Raw genomic sequence first — 15,037 nt, forward strand, 5'->3', positions numbered from 1 at the left:
TACCAAACTGAACAGCGCTTACCTGCCAGCCAGAGGTCTCCTCTCCTGGACTGCGAGATTCTGGAGGACAGGGGTGGGGTCTCATGCATCCCCTGTGGCCCAGTGCCTCACCCAGTCGATGATAGTGACAGGAATAATAGCTCAAGGCGTGAAAGATTTATCATCACGCCCCCGTGCTAAGTGCTTCACGTTCATGATCTCATTTGATCCTCCAACAACTTTGGAAATAAGTGCTGTTGTTAATCTCATATTACAGATGAGGACTCTAAGGTTTAGAGGGGTTAAGTAATGTGTCAGGGTCACATAACTATTTAGTGGTGGAGCTAGGACTGGAATTCAGGTCTCTGACCGCAGGGCCCTTGCCCTACACTGACAGATGGACAGAAAGATGGATGGATGGATGGATGGATGGATAGATGGGGGGATTGGGGGGCGGGGGGGCTGGGTAGGTGGATGGATGGATGGATGGGAGACAGGGAGGAACTACGTGGAGAAAGGCCTTGGATGCCATGCTGGGAGAGCTCCAACATTATTATGCCAGGAGCCATGAGGGAGACACTGGAAGGCTGTGAGCAGGGAGGACAGGTCAGGTTAGGGGTCTAGAAAAATCACTCTGACAGCAGTGGGAAGTAGTTTAGCCCTGATGACACCTCAGCAGGAGGCCATTCTTCTGGCGAATTCCAATTCTCCCTCTCAAGAAGTTCCACTCCTTGGGGCGCCTGGGTGGCGCAATTCGGTTAAGCGTCCGACTTCAGCCAGGTCACGATCTCACGGTCCGTGAGTTCGAGCCCCGCGTCAGGCTCTGGGCTGATGGCTCGGAGCCTGGAGCCTGTTTCCGATTCTGTGTCTCCCTCTCTCTCTGCCCCTCCCCCATTCATGCTCTGTCTCTCTCTGTCCCAAAAATAAATAAATAAAAAAATGTTGAAAAAAAGAAGTTCCACTCCTTCAAGCACCACGTTCCTTCTCTCAGGGCGGGACGTGCGTTTCTATACACACCCTGGGACTCGACAGAAGGGAACAGCAGGAAGGGGGGGGTGCTCAGCAATGGGGAGACAAGCGGTAGGGTCCTAAGATCTGGAGAGAGGACTCTCTTACAGGGGAGCAGAGCACCAGGCAGGGAGGAGCCACACAGTCCCCCTCCCTTGTCACCCACCATTTCCAGGGTGACAAGGCCCCCTCGGGCTTGTAGCCAGGCCCCACACAGTGCCCCATTGTGCACCTGCCACCAAGGGAATGCAGCCAAAGGCGAGGCGGGTGTTGCATCAGAGCGCTGAGCCCGGGGATCAAGTGCTGGGGCAGCAATGGAAGAGGTCTGGTCCCTCCTTTGGTATCATTGGCCTTTCCAGCAGGGGAGGGAGGGGTGGGAGTCACAGGAAGTGGCCTCGGGGGTCAGATAAGCCAAAGGAAAAGCAGGGTAGCTGGAAGGACCGAGAATAGGTGGAGCTTCACACACACACACACACACACACACACACACACGAAAGGAGCCAGAGAGAGGACCAGACCTGGGGGCAGCATCTACAGGCCGAGAGGGGCTCCCAGAGGGTCCCGGGACCGAACACTACTGACCATGCTGCCCTGCCTCCCCCTGCTTCTCCTGATGGGGCTGCCTGCATGCACTGGGACAGTTGACGAGAAACTGGCACTCGGAGCTGAAGCAGGGTCCTGGGTAACCGTGACCCTGGAGGAGGTACCTTTGGGGTGAGGCAGGGGCTGGCCCGTGGTGGAGGGCTTAGAAGATCCCTTCTGCCGGTGCCAGGAGAGTAGGTTGTACACTGTTAGCCGTGTTGTCTGACTCCCCTCTGTGGGTAGGTTCAGGGCCGTAGCCCCTGGCCTGGCAGACCTCCGAAGGGGCACATGTACATGGAACAGTGGGTGAGTGTGTGTGTGTGCGTGGGGGGGGGAGGGGGTGAGCGTGGGTGTGTGTGCGTGTGTTTGTGTCTTAACATATACTATGTTCCTGGCACTGGCCTAAATGCTTCATGAATATTCACCAGTTTAATCCTATCAGCCTTGTGGAGAAGATACCATTACTGCCCCATCTCACAGATAAGGAAACTGAGGCACAGAAAGGTCAAACAGTCTGTGCAAGGTTATGCAGATTCAGCAGCACAACTGCACATTTGCCCAAGGTCAGATTTGGTGTATCCCTCCGTCAGAGGACATTTTCCAGAATTTCCTTCCTTTTTTTATTTTTTACATTTATTTACTTTTGAGAGACAGAGAGAGACAGAGCACAAGTGAGGCAGGGGTGGAGAGAGAAGGAGACACAGAATCCGAAGCAGGCTCCAGGCTCTGAGTTGTCCGCACAGAGCCAGATGCGGGGCTCGAACTCACAAACTGAGAGATCATGACCTGAGCTGAAGCCTGACGCTCAACCGACTGAGCCACCCAGGCGCCCCCCCCCCCCGCCCCGCCCCAGAATTTCCTTTCAAAGGAAGGGCCAACTTGGGGCGGGACCACTGTTTCATCTTCTGTATAGAAACTCTTATTTCCTGATAAGAGTTTGATTGCCAGTATCTTCTACTAAACTGGGGAGAAACCCAAAAATTAGGCACACAGCATGTGCCCCGACTCCATCTGATTGGGAAGACAAAGACCCTGACCTTGGGCAGCTCCCAGACAGGGGAGTGAGGCCAGCAGAGCAAACAGGACCAGTGTTCCGTGAAGGGTTTTAGGAGGGCAGACGGGGCAAGCCTGAGCCTGGCTCTCCCAGTCCCGGGATGGTCAGGACCCTGGGGTCACTGGGAGAGCCATCGAAGGAACAGCCATTTTCGGTGGATTTCCAGGAACCCCTGCTTTGTCCCTGAGTGTGGTCGAGAAGACAGCAGGGTGGGCAGTCCTGGGTTCAAGTCTCCACTTCTCCACTGACGCTGTGCGACCTTGGGAAGGTCACGGCTGCTCTCTGGCCGTGAGTGTCCTCACCTGTAAAATGGGAGGCGAGGGAAGATGACCCCCGAGACTCTCTGCAAGCTGTGACATGCTTTGCAGCATCTGTGCCAAACATCACGGGACCTGGCCCAGGCCCAGGGACACCGAGCCACGTGACGGGGAGCTCTCTACGCAGCCATGCGAGAAACAGCACCTCACCCGGTCTGCTGGGCTGCCCAGCCCCCGGAAGCTGGGAGTAGAGGAACCATTTCCACGAGGGAGGTGACGGAAGGAAGGAACAAGGCAGGGTCAGCATGACTTGTCACCTCCCCCGCTCTGAGGGATCCCCCACGTGCAGCTATCCCTGGAGCTGGGGATTTGGGTTAAATGCATGAGGAGGGCTTCAGGCAGGGGGAGGAGTCTGTCCCGGGTAAATGGGGACCAGTGTCCAGCCACCCAGGAGGGTGGGAGAGAGGGGAGTCTTGTTTAATTCATAGATAGCCATTCTGTCCAGCTTGCCTTTGAAGGCCGCCTTTTACCCAACGTGGTTTTCATGAGCTTTTCAGAAACGGGTCCAGATCTCCAAGGAGGCTTTTCCGGTTCCAGGCCAGGCGAGGCGACTCCAGCCAGGTGGCTCGCGTTACTTGAGGGCTCTAGCTGCCTGTCTTCAGCCTTCCTGGGAAAGGAGACCCCCCCATCCTCCTCCCTCTTCCCAGACTGCCAGAGAAAGGGCCCCTCTTCGGCATTCTGTATCCCACACCTGCTGTGTTCTAGGCTCTGTGCCAGGTACTGGGCGCACAGAGATGTGAAGATGGTCTAATGACTGTCACCCATTGTCACTCTCTCCACTAGCAAGCCTCTCTCCCTCTCGGCAGAGCTGAGCAAGCCCTTCGGGGCTAAGGCCAGAAAGCGAGATGACATTGGCCCACATCACGAAGGCTGATGGAAAAATGAGAACTTCAACCCATAGCCCTCGGCCCAGAACTTTCAGCCCAGCAGCTCAAGGATGAAAAGGTCTTTGGGGGCACCTGGGTGGCTCAGCCGGTTGAGCGTCTGACTTCGGCTCAGGTCACGGTTCGTGAGTTCGAGCCCCGCGTCGGGCTCTGTGCTGACATCTCGGAGCCTGGAGCCTGCTTCAGATTCTGCGTCTCCCTCTCTCTCTGCCCCTCCCCTGCTCATGTTCTGTCTGTCTCTCTCAAAAATAAATAAACATTAAAAAAAACTAAAGAAAGAAAGAAAGAAAGAAAAGAAAGAAAATGCCTTTGCCCAGGGTCATGGCCTCCACCCCAGGCCTCATGCCATGTTCCATATGGGAGACCCAGGCTGTTGGGTAGGGCACACTTGGTGGGGGGGGGGGGAAGTCAGGGGAGAAGCAGTGGGAGTGAGGGTGCAGGGGGAGGTCTCCCGCCTTGCCTACCAGGTGCCCACCATGAGTTCATCAGCTGCCCCCCGCCCCTGGTCTATGCTTGGAGACATTTCTAAGATCGAGCAGAACCCAGGCCCTGGAGGCAGACTCCTTGGGTTCAAATCCTGCCTCCACCACTTCCTGTGTGACCTTGGACAAGTCATTTACACCCCCCCCCATAAGTCTTAGTTTCCCCATCTGCAGAGTGGGGATAAACCACAGTCACTACTTCATATGGTGTTTGTGAAGAGTAAACGAGATTTTGGCCTCTGAGCCAGGTGACCCAGATTCAAGTTCTGGCTCCGTCTCTGGACAAACCAATCTCTCCGTGCCTCGGTGTCTTTGTCTGTAACCTGGTAACCATACCGGTTCTTAGTTGGTGTGGCTTCAGCGGGGATGAAATGAGTTCATATGCGGAAGTGCCGGGAACCGTGTGAGGAACGTAACAGGCAGAACGTTAGCTATCTATTGCGTCTAGTAGGCACAGTATTGGGTAAAGAATGCGCCAGAGCCGCGTGCCCGCACGGAGCAAGGGTCACGACGTTGCTGGTGTTCAGGCTGCCCTCCCGGTCTCGTCTCCGGCCTCTAACGATGAACTCTTTGCTTCCCCAGGACGGTGTCGTCCCCCACATTCAGCTCACGCTTCAGGAGGTGAAAAGGGGCAAAACGAGCCAGTTCTTTGGGCTGATGGGGAAGCGGGTGGAAGGTGAGTGACAAAGATGGGCGCTGTCCAGACAGGGGTGGTTCTGAGCGGGTTCTGTGAAACCAAGCAGAGGCCCAGCTTCAAGCCCAGGCACCAGGCCGGTAGGGGTCACCCGTGCCATAGGGTGTCCGTATAAATGATCGTCAAACAGCGACGCTTTGTGGAGAGTTCACTAGGCCAGGCTACCGGTGTAAAAACCGGGGCTGCCTCTGGCATGTGGGGGTGCAGCCACCCTAAGGGTGAGGGCATCGAAAGTCAGATGCTCAACCGACTGAGCCACCCAGGCGCCCGTTTTGTTTTGTTTTGTTTAACAACTGCATACTTACATATATATGCAAACAGATACGGAAATTTCTAGAAGGATAGACATCAAACTGTCAACAGTGGTTACATCGAGGCTGGGAAGTGGAGGTGAGGGGAAGAGGGTGAAAGGGACTTTAATTTTGACTCCACAAACCTCTCATTACTTGACTCTTTTTATAGTGGGCATGTATTCAAAGGCTGCTTTTGTAATTAAAAAAAAAAATGCACATAAAAAAAAAAAAAAAAAAGGCACCGAGCCCCGAAGAGCCACCAACCCTTCCTGCCTCGCCAAGCCCCCAGGGAAGCAGTGTGGCTCTCACTCCTTCTTTCTCTTCCCCCCAGGAATACCTCCTATCCAGCCAGAGAGAAGAACAGGTAAGTGTTGTCTAGGCTTTCCTCTCAGCATGCTCCCTGGAGAGGGCGGAGTTGTCCCAGCCACTAACAAGCCGGAGGTGGGGGACATGTTCTGGCCAGGGGCATGCCAGGCTGGCATCGGAGAGGGTGGGGCCAGCCTGGTTTGGCCACACACTAGGCTTCCTGGCTGTTTCCTTAGAGAGGTGGTCTGTGCGTGTGGGGTCAGGGGCGGCGGGGGGTGGGGAGTAGTTGCAGGGATAAGGAAGAGACAGGAGGCAGCCAGTTCTGCCCAAAGGTTTCAAAATCACTTTGGGTCTAAAGCCTGGAATTGGAAAAAACTAACCAATCCATTGCCCAGACTGAGCCTAGAAGGATCTGAAAAGTGCAAATCTGAGCAGCCGGTACCCTGCCCCAAATCCCTGGTGAAAGGGGGGGGGGGGGGTGGGAAATCAAAAGAAAACCGACCAACCTTGACCCACCACACCCTCAGGACTCAGGATCGAGTCCAATGCTCTGACGACTCACCACATCCTCCGGGCTGCTCTCACGGGCTTGACTCCAAGCCCCACCTCTCCTTCCCCCACTGCCTGCCCTACCCCGGGCGCGCCGTGCTGTCCTTGGCACCTTGCCCTGCCCCGCCTTGCTGGGTCACGTGACTGGTGTCCCCAGAGTGGCGCCCCTCCCACCTCGGGCGGGAGCAGGTCGGCTGTCTCCTCTGTACCCACAACGCGAGTTTCCATCAGTGAGAGGTGCCCCCTAGGTGTCTGTGGAAAGAACGGCAAAGGGAGGGACGGTGAAGGAGAAAGAGGCGGGAATCAATGAATGAATCAGTGAGCGAAATGAACCAATCCAAGGTTCCTCCTCAACTCCCAGGCCTGACCGTGCTGCTCTCCTTTTCTGTCTCTTCTAGCTCCACCCCCAGGGCGCCCACCAGCAGGCACAAAGAGCGTGGGGCCTCCTGGGCAGGGCAGGACCCTCTAGAGAAGGCAGGTGAGAGCCTCCAGCGGGACTGCAAGGGCATCAGGAGAAAGCGACCAGACGCCTCACTGCGTCTCCACGGTGGGGGCCCAGCAGCTGGACAAACAGAGCAGGGTCCCCACCAGCCATTAGGCAGATGTCCCATAGAAGAACGCAGCTGAGGTGCAGGGAGGCGGTCCCTTTGATGATCCAGGCCCGAGACAGCTGTAGTCCTGAAACTGGACCCTCTCCATCCAGATGGCAAGTCCTCTGTTTCCCCCACCCCCCACCCCCACCCCAAGACTCTTTTCTAAATGTCTGAGCGGTTCCATCCGAAGGGCCATGGAAGTCACCTCAGTACCAACACGGGATCAGTGTCCCTCCGTGCAGAGTGTGGGGCAGGGATCGTCATTTTGCAGGGATGGGAAGCAACTTGCCCAAAGTCACACAGTGAGCTGAGGACAGCAGGGACGAACGCTGGGTCTCCTGCTGCCTAGTCCGCTGCACCTTATATATCTCCAGGAGCGCCTCTGGCCTTTCAAATACTGGATTAGCACTGCCCTTCTTTTAGACAGAATAGCCGAGGGCTGGCCCATCCATGCTTTGGAGGCGCTTACGATTGAATCCGGGAAGATACCCGACAGATGAACTTGTCATTTGTCCAACATATGTACAGCCTGGGGTAGGGAAGTGGAGGGCCCAGAGGGGAGTCACTGGGGAAGCCCTCCAGGGGTGGGGGGTGGGGTGGGACAGACAAGGCTCTTCTAACCGCGGCCATCATGCACAGAACCCTTCCCAGGCAGAGAGGACAAGGACCACGGGTCAGAGTGAGAGCGCCCACCGCACACTTCCCAGGGGCCGAAACCCCGTCTCCTTACCTGGACGTTCCAGCTGACAGCGGCCAGGCCAACGCGCTTCTCCGTGCGTCTCCCGCGCCCCGACGCTGCCGTGTCCCAGCCGGCTCACTGACCTCACTGCGGTTCCTTCCAGGACTCTTCAGTGTTAGGCAATGGTGACGCATAAAGGCACTGTTGTCTCAGTCGTGAGCTGGGGCTGACCCTGCCCTCCCTCGGCTCTCAGCCCCCATCTGGCGACTAAGCAAGGGCCGAGTGCTACCTGCTTCCACGTCTCCTGTGCCTGGAACACAGTAGGGGCTCAATAAACGGACAAACGGTGAGCAGTTTCTTCTCTGGCACAGGGTAGATGGCAGGAATGCCCAGGGGCCCGGCAGGGCAGCAGGCGAGGTCTTTTCCAGAACCGCAAAGGGAAATTCCAAACAGCCCTGGTCCCCACCTTTGGGACACAGGTAAGCAGGACAGCCCCAGCCTGAAAGACACCCTTTTCCCTACTCACAGGTCATCATCTCAACGACCCGAATCCATGGGTCCACTGACCTGGAGAGGAATTGGATCCCAGGTCCTCCTTCATCAATTCTCACGTATAAAAAGGGGCTCTTCAAGTAACTGCTTTGCTTTTGGGACACAGGCAGCTAGTTCATGCTCTGAGCACTGGGGAGAGCTCCGGAGCAACGAAACACTTCCTACCCTTAGGGAGCCCCCAGTCTGATGGGGAGACAACTGTCGCAGCCCCAGGGGTTAATAGGCAGGCAGGGCACAGAGGACTCTGGGATGCTTAGAAACAGGCCCGCCAACCAGAATGAAACCACGGAGGGCAAAGCTAGGGAGTAAGCGTGGAGGGGCTACATAAAGGGATGAGTAAGGAGTTGTGTGGGCTCAGCAGAAGACAATTCATTAATTCCCTAGGCTACATAACATTTAGCTTCTGTGCCCCTCTCTCCACAAAGAAGGAAACGGGTTAGAGGTTTTTTGGGAGGGGTACATCTGATCTTTTGGGAGTGGAGTGGCCAGGCTGTTTTTATTTTTTATTAAAAAAAATTTTTAATCTTTATTTTTGAGACAGAGAGAGACAGGGCATGAACGGGGCGGGAGGGGCGGTTCAGAGAGAGAGAGGGAGACACAGAATCCGAAACAGGCTCCAGGCTCTGAGCTGTCAGCACAGAGCCCGACGTGGGGCTTGCTTGAACTCACGACCCGTGAGCTCATGACCTGAGCCGAAGTCAGACGCTTAACCGACTGAGCCACCCAGGCGCCCCCAGGCTGTTTTTAAAGGGAGGGGAAGACGGCACTGGAGGAGAGGGCAGGCCCTTCATCTGGGTGCCAGGGAAGGTTTCAGTGAAAGCAGAGACCAGTAAGGGGCAGCCAGATGGGGTCAGCACAACCAGTTAAGATAGATCCCTCTATTCGACCTGTAATAAAATAGCTTCCATCCTGTTCATCATGAGCCCTGAATCAACCTCAGGTCTCCCCGTTCTTCCTTCTCCCACCTCACGCACGGCCAGTGAGCCAGATGGGAGTGGGGGCGGTGCAAGCCCTCTCCAGACACCCCTGCAGAACTCCCCAGTTAATGCACCCCTTACTCCATCCACTCCTGAACTCCTACCCCCCCGTCCCCCCACCCAGTGCCGTGGTCCCAAGAGGCGGGTCACTGTCATAGCCCAACTTGAAGGAGTGGCAAAGAAGACTGAAATTTGGGACATTTAAGAGAAACTGGAGTCACCAAATATTTAGTGAGCGTCCTCTCTGTGCCGGCACTGGGCCAGGAACTCAGACGGAAGAAGGGGGACACAGATTTGTCCTTGAAGATCTAACGACCTTACAGGGGGGACTGAGATGTGCAAAGGCCACTCCCTGCTCTCCATTGATCCTGACCTCACCCCCCCCCCCCCACCACGTTCCCTCAACTTCTGGTTCGCGCACCTACCGTGCTGGGGAATTCTTAGAGGTCAATGTCTCTGAAAAGCTTTCCCAAGCTGGGAACTACTCATTCACCCCCGCCTCTGAGTTTCCAAAGCACCTTGCACATACTTCCATGACATCACTCAACATAGGATCTTCTAGCTCACACTTCCCGTCGGCAGGGTTTCTCAAGCACGCGGACCACATCCCATGCGTCTTTATCCCAGAGCCAAAGTAGGGCTTGGCGCCTAAGAGGTCCTTGGAGAGTGTTTTGACAGAAGGGCTCACACTTCCTGTCCTCGGGGAGTCTCTTGTCTCTAGAGAGCCACGAGGGAGCCAAACTTAATACAAGTACCTGAGATAAATAATCGCAGCCACAGCGTATCACACACATACCGTGTGGTTCTCAACCTCAGCAGGTGCTAACGCTGAACTCTTCACCGACCGCCCCAAAGGCACTCCTCCCCGCTCCTGCCCCCCCCCCCCCCCACCGTGGTGGGCATCTCCACAAATGGCACCTCTGCGTGCCCGGTAGAAACCTGGGAGCCACCCTCTCTCTACTCCTCGTGCCTCACATCGAACACATCCCCCAGTTCTTGACTTCTCCAAAATCCATCTCAAATTCCTGCCCCCTCCACGACCACCCTTTGTGCAAACCGCGGTCTTCCCTTGCCGGGAGGGTGACACCTCCCCCCCCCCCCCCACTTCCTTGCTTTCCCACCTGACTGCCAGACCCACCCCCATCCATGCGCCACCCAGAGCATGACCTTTTAAAATGGGAAATCGGATCCCGCCAGCCCCCGCTGGCCGCAGTTCAGCTTCCAGGGATAAACCCGACAGTCAAGGCCTCCAAGTCCCTGTGCTGTTCCTTCCCCCACAGCCGGGCTTTCTCTCAGGCCCTCACACACACCAGGGCTCACCTACACCCGGCCCCATACCAAGGCTCTCTCTGCCTTGGGAGAGCTGCCCCCATTCCTCCACTCCCCCACCCCTGGCCAACTCATTGTTCAAGATAAAGGGTCTTCTCAAGGATTCCTTGATAACCAAGCTCAACCAGCGGCCTCCACCGCTGCTCCCACCCCCGGTCCTTTTCCCTTTGCAGCACTGATCACAATTAGAAATCATATGTATTCTTATCTGCCTCCTCCAGGAGACTGCAAGGCTTTTTTTTTTTTTTTTTTTTTTTTTTTTGCAAATGAACATCTGTGTATAAGCCAGGCATTCTGCAAGACAATTTCCCTTCATAGTTACTATCCTCACTCTGCAGGTGACAATAAGCCACGCGCTTGAAGTTACACGGGAAATGGCAGACCCAGGATTTGAGCCAAGGTGCCTTCGCTCCAAACATCCAAACCCCTCCACTCGCTTGGTCTACGCCCATAACCGTACAGACAAGTCCCAAGCAGAATTAAGGCTTCACAAGGAACTCCTTTTTAGCTGGGCCATTTCAATTGGTGGGGGATTAACTTCCAAATGTCTAACCACTCCCCACCCCCCCAGCATACCAGTCTTGCAGGAGTCTCCTTCCAGATTGGATCGTTTTAGGAAATGTTACTGTGTTTTCCTCTAGGAAAAGCCCAAGAGGGAGGTTTTGAGAAGCTCTGACCTCAAGAAACATACCGCTACTTTTTAACGGAGTTGATTTCCTAGCTTGTGTGGCTACAGTATCCTTTTTGCCCATACTATGGGGTTCAGTGGAACACACTTAGGGGAGGATTATCCAGGAAAAAGAGGAGAGGGGGTAGAGACTAAGCCAGCTGCACTCTGAGGCTGTGTGTAGGGGAACCACCAAGGCCATGTGAGCTGAGTCAGCTTATGGAAAGACTTGAAAGCCAGGATGAATGTGACCTTAATCCAAGAAGCATTGGAAAGCCCCGTGGATGAGCAGGGAGGCGACGAGCCACGTCTGGACAGCAGGAAATTATTCTCCACTCTTCTTGACCCGCTTCCATAAGGAGGTAGCTGAGATTCCAAGGCCAGGCAGGGACCTCAGAAGCAACTTGACAGCTGAAATAAGCTGAATGGTCACACCGGGCTCGAAGTGGCTCCTAGGCCGCCGTAGTAAGGCCTAGGAATAGTGCCCCTGGAGTTACACAGGGGGTGGCCCTTTGCCAGGCACATCTGGTTTCCAGTCACAGGCAACCAGCTGAGGCAACCTAGAGGCCAAACTCAATTCCTGTCCTCGCATTTCGAAAGTTCTCTTCTGCCCTTGCCCAACGCTGTCAAAATCGTCTGCAAGGAAGGGCTTCGAACGGTTATTTCACCCTTGCGTTTCTTTAGTTTCAAGCGGTGCCAGCAGGGGTCACTGCCGAGGCCGCGTTCAGGAGGGAGGCCTGGGATCTCGGTATTCCACTTCTGCACCTCCGCCCACGCCCGGTCTCTCTTTGCACGGCCCTCACTCTTCACTTTCGCTCAAGCTTCGGGTGTGGAAACATCTCAGCTGGTTTCCCACAGCAAAAGCGGAAGCCGCCAGCCTATCACTTCTGCCACATTCAAGGGGTCAAAACAAGCGAAGAGTCCAGCCCACTCTCCGGAAGGAAAAGGATGGCTCTTGCTGGGAGGAACAGAACACATAGCCAGAAATGGCAGAGACCGCTGGTGGCCAGCTCTGGACATGATCTACCACACCTGTGTGTGTGTGTGTGTGTGTGTGTGAGTGAGAGAGAGAGAGAGAGACAGACAGACAGACAGACAGACAAGAGTGTAGGTTTCTAATAACTCTGGAATAAATAGAAGGTGAGCTGTTCCCAGAAACGAACCCCCGGTGAAGAAGGGAAGGCTGCTTGGAATGAACGTGACGGGTCAAGGATAAAGGTGTTGATATCTCACAGAGACCGTCTGGGGCGAGCAACGGAGCCCGTGTTGCGCAACAGCACAGGTTATTTTCTCCACTCTTGGCACAAATAAACCAGCCCCCAAACTCGCAAATGGCGGCCACGTGACCTGCATCTCTAAGGTCTTGCACAAGGCCGAGGAGACAAGCTGATATTTCAGCACCAAGGGCATTTGCCACCACCGGGCGGTCTTTTGTTTCCTCCTCGGTGACACTCACTGGCATTTGGTTGGAAGACACCACAAAGGAAGCGGGCAATTACACTGCCCCCCTCGGCAGGAGACAGTCTGGGTGAGGCAGTCCTACAAGTTTGGAGCAGACGGGGCCGGGGCAAATCCAGCGAGTCTAGTGCTTAGAATTCCATGATCCGGCTGAAGACCAAAGATCGTTGTCTACGACTCCTAGCACACCCCACATAGCTAGCCAAGGAGTTTTCACTTTATCCGAACATGCAGAACCCCGTGCCGCATTTTGTGTATATGCACGCTTGGGAGGCCACGGGGGGAAGTGGAGAGCCACAGCGAGTCCCACTTTACCTTACTCCGTGGGACCGGTCATTTGAGCCTGCACACACAAGCCAGTTGAGGGCTCTGGGGGGTGTGAAGGCAGGGTTCACACTTGCTCACAGAAGCTTTCACAAACCAAGGTTTCTTATTTCTGAACCTCAATGCAGGAATGGACTTCGAAGGCGGGGTCTCCTGAACTGTAGACAAACGTGTGCGTCTCAGCATCGCGTGCATTCCAGAAGATCCAAGGCTAGTTTTTCTCAAAAGGTCAGAAGAAAAAAAACGATAGTCTCTGCAGAGAGCTCCGATGCGTGACCCCGGCACCCGTCACCCAACCTGCACTTCCTGGATGCCATTTGGCCTATCAGTGGCTCTTTGGATGAAAAGGCAGGAAGGTGAAGTTACTAATACACCCGTAAGTCGATGCTTTCCACCCCATTCCATATTCCAGAAATGTGTACCATAAGCTGAGCTCTATTCTCCTACTGGCCCCAACCTCCATTTGAACCAACTAATTTTCGCATCAACTCCATGCAAGACCATTCCCAACCCTAGGCAGGCCATCTGCCCAAAACTACAGGGACAAAAACAAAGCTAACAATCACAAGCGTCATCTTGGCCTATACAGGGTGAACCATATTGTTTAAAAAAAAAAAAAAGAAAGAAAGAAAAATCACTTGACTCCCTCTACTTCCTTGGGAGAAATGGGAATAACAGGCAGAGGGATCACGGGGCTCATGACGGCATCGTTAACAGGTCTGGATTCAGAGGGAATCAGGACTTGGTTTCTATAATCCAGCAGCAAGAACTCTTGAGCCTCCAATTTTCCCATGAAGAAGAGCGAGGTATGAGGGAAGGAAACCTCAGGAAGGGATGATGCTTACTGAATAGCTCAATCCTAAAATCAGCAGCACCAGAACAGGGCAGGGCTTCTGCTTCCTGGTTCAGGTCTCTGGCCCCCAGCTGCTGCTTATAGGATCAACTGAAGTCCTTTCCTTCATCTGAAAGTTTCCACGTGTATTTTTCTTGCAACGGAAACCACTAGAAGTATGGGCGCCTGTGGCTGAAGCAAGGAAATCCAAAAGGGGGAGGATGACTGGGGTGCACGGATGGATGGCTCAGTCGGTGGAGCGTCTGACTTCGGCTCAGGGCATGATCTTGCGGTTGGTGAGTTCGAGCCCCGCGTCGGGCTCCGTGCTGACAGCTCGGAGCCTGGAGCCTGCTTCGGATTCTGTGTCTCCCTCTCTCTGCTCCTCGTCCTGTTCACGCTCTCTCCAAAATAAACTAAAATAAATTTTTTTTTTTTTTTTTAAAGTGGAGGGGTTGGGGGGATGACTGATTATCATGGAACCAAAAACGTGGAAAGACAGAGGGTAGGGTGTTAGGTTCTCACGCTGGACAGACTACAAAATGAATGTCCTGCCTTCATTGTTTATTGTCACCTTAGGCTCCAGGCGTCCTGCAGAACCAGTGTGAATTACTCCTGCGTGGGGCTGACGTGAGGGTCAGAGGCAGTGGGAAGGCTCATAGCAGTGCCAGGCATATACAGGAAGTAGCCAGCACACGCCAGGGCTCCCTTCTCCTCCGGAAACAGAGTAGGCGCTTCCACTTAGAGGGTTTCAGGAGCTGGATCCAGGAATTCCAGACTTGTTCTGCTAGAAAAGAGCGTAAGCAGCCGAGTTGCTTTTGTGCAGGTAAAAAGAGTCAGAGGGGTCAGTCTTACACAAAATCGCCCAGGAAGTGAACACTCTGTTCCCCTACCTGTAAGGGATTGAAACCAGAGAAATCTTTTACTTTTCCGTAAGGCACGTTGGGTGGCAATCAGCTGAGTCTTGGGCTCCGGACTGTGCGCAAGAAAACTTCTAGTGCCCTGACCTCAGCATTCCAGGCTCATGGCTCACATGATGCATTTCAATGTTTTAGAAATGTGAGCGAGCAGGGGCGCCTGGGTGGCTCAGTCGGTGAAGCGTCCGACTTCAGCTCAGGTCGTGATCTCAGTCTGTGGGTTCGAGCCCCGCGTCGGGCTCCGTGCTGACAGCTCGGAGCCTGGAGCCTGCTTCAGATTCTATGTCTCCCTCTCTCTCTGCCCCTCCCCTGCTCATGCTCAGTCTGTCTCAAAAATAAATAAAAACATTAGGAAAAAAAAAAAAAAAGAAATGCGAGTGAGCAGAATTTCCCTTTGATACAAATATCTAGAATAGGGAGATTTGGGTATACATCATTCTAAGAGTTTAAGAAGGGTCTTTGTTGTTTTTTTTTTTAATTTTTTTTTTTAACGTTTATTTATTTTTGAGACAGAGAGAGACAGAGCATGAACGGGGGAGGGGCAGAGAGAGAGGGAGACACAGA

General features: G+C 54.3%; 1 protein-coding gene across 2 annotated transcripts; it reads left to right on the forward strand.

Moving 5' to 3' along the window:
- The first annotated feature begins 1,359 nt into the window (after positions 1-1,359).
- On the forward strand, positions 1,360-7,770 carry TAC4 (tachykinin precursor 4). Of its 2 annotated transcripts, XM_043584118.1 has the most exons (5): positions 1,365-1,690; positions 4,889-4,982; positions 5,625-5,657; positions 6,547-6,622; positions 7,381-7,770. In XM_043584118.1, the coding sequence occupies exons 1-4, from the start codon at positions 1,571-1,573 to the stop codon at positions 6,615-6,617; spliced, it is 318 nt and encodes a 105-aa protein (XP_043440053.1). In that variant the 5' UTR covers positions 1,365-1,570; the 3' UTR covers positions 6,618-6,622; positions 7,381-7,770. The 2 variants fall into 2 exon arrangements, with proteins under 2 accessions (XP_043440054.1, XP_043440053.1); XM_043584119.1 differs by lacking the exon at positions 6,547-6,622 and having other exon boundaries at positions 1,360-1,690.
- Positions 7,771-15,037: the final 7,267 nt, after the last annotated feature.

The sequence above is a fragment of the Prionailurus bengalensis genome, chromosome E1 (assembly GCF_016509475.1).
Source record: "Prionailurus bengalensis isolate Pbe53 chromosome E1, Fcat_Pben_1.1_paternal_pri, whole genome shotgun sequence".
NCBI classification, from domain to species: Eukaryota; Metazoa; Chordata; class Mammalia; order Carnivora; family Felidae; genus Prionailurus; species Prionailurus bengalensis.

Coding starts and splice junctions, on each gene's coding strand:
- TAC4 (XM_043584118.1), top strand. CDS start 1,571: ATGCTGCCCTGCCTCCCCCTGCTTCTCCTGATGGGGCTGCCTGCATGC. Junction 1,691..4,888: donor TAACCGTGACCCTGGAGGAG/GTACCTTTGGGG, acceptor TTGCTTCCCCAG/GACGGTGTCGTCCCCCACAT. Junction 5,658..6,546: donor CCAGCCAGAGAGAAGAACAG/GTAAGTGTTGTC, acceptor TGTCTCTTCTAG/CTCCACCCCCAGGGCGCCCA.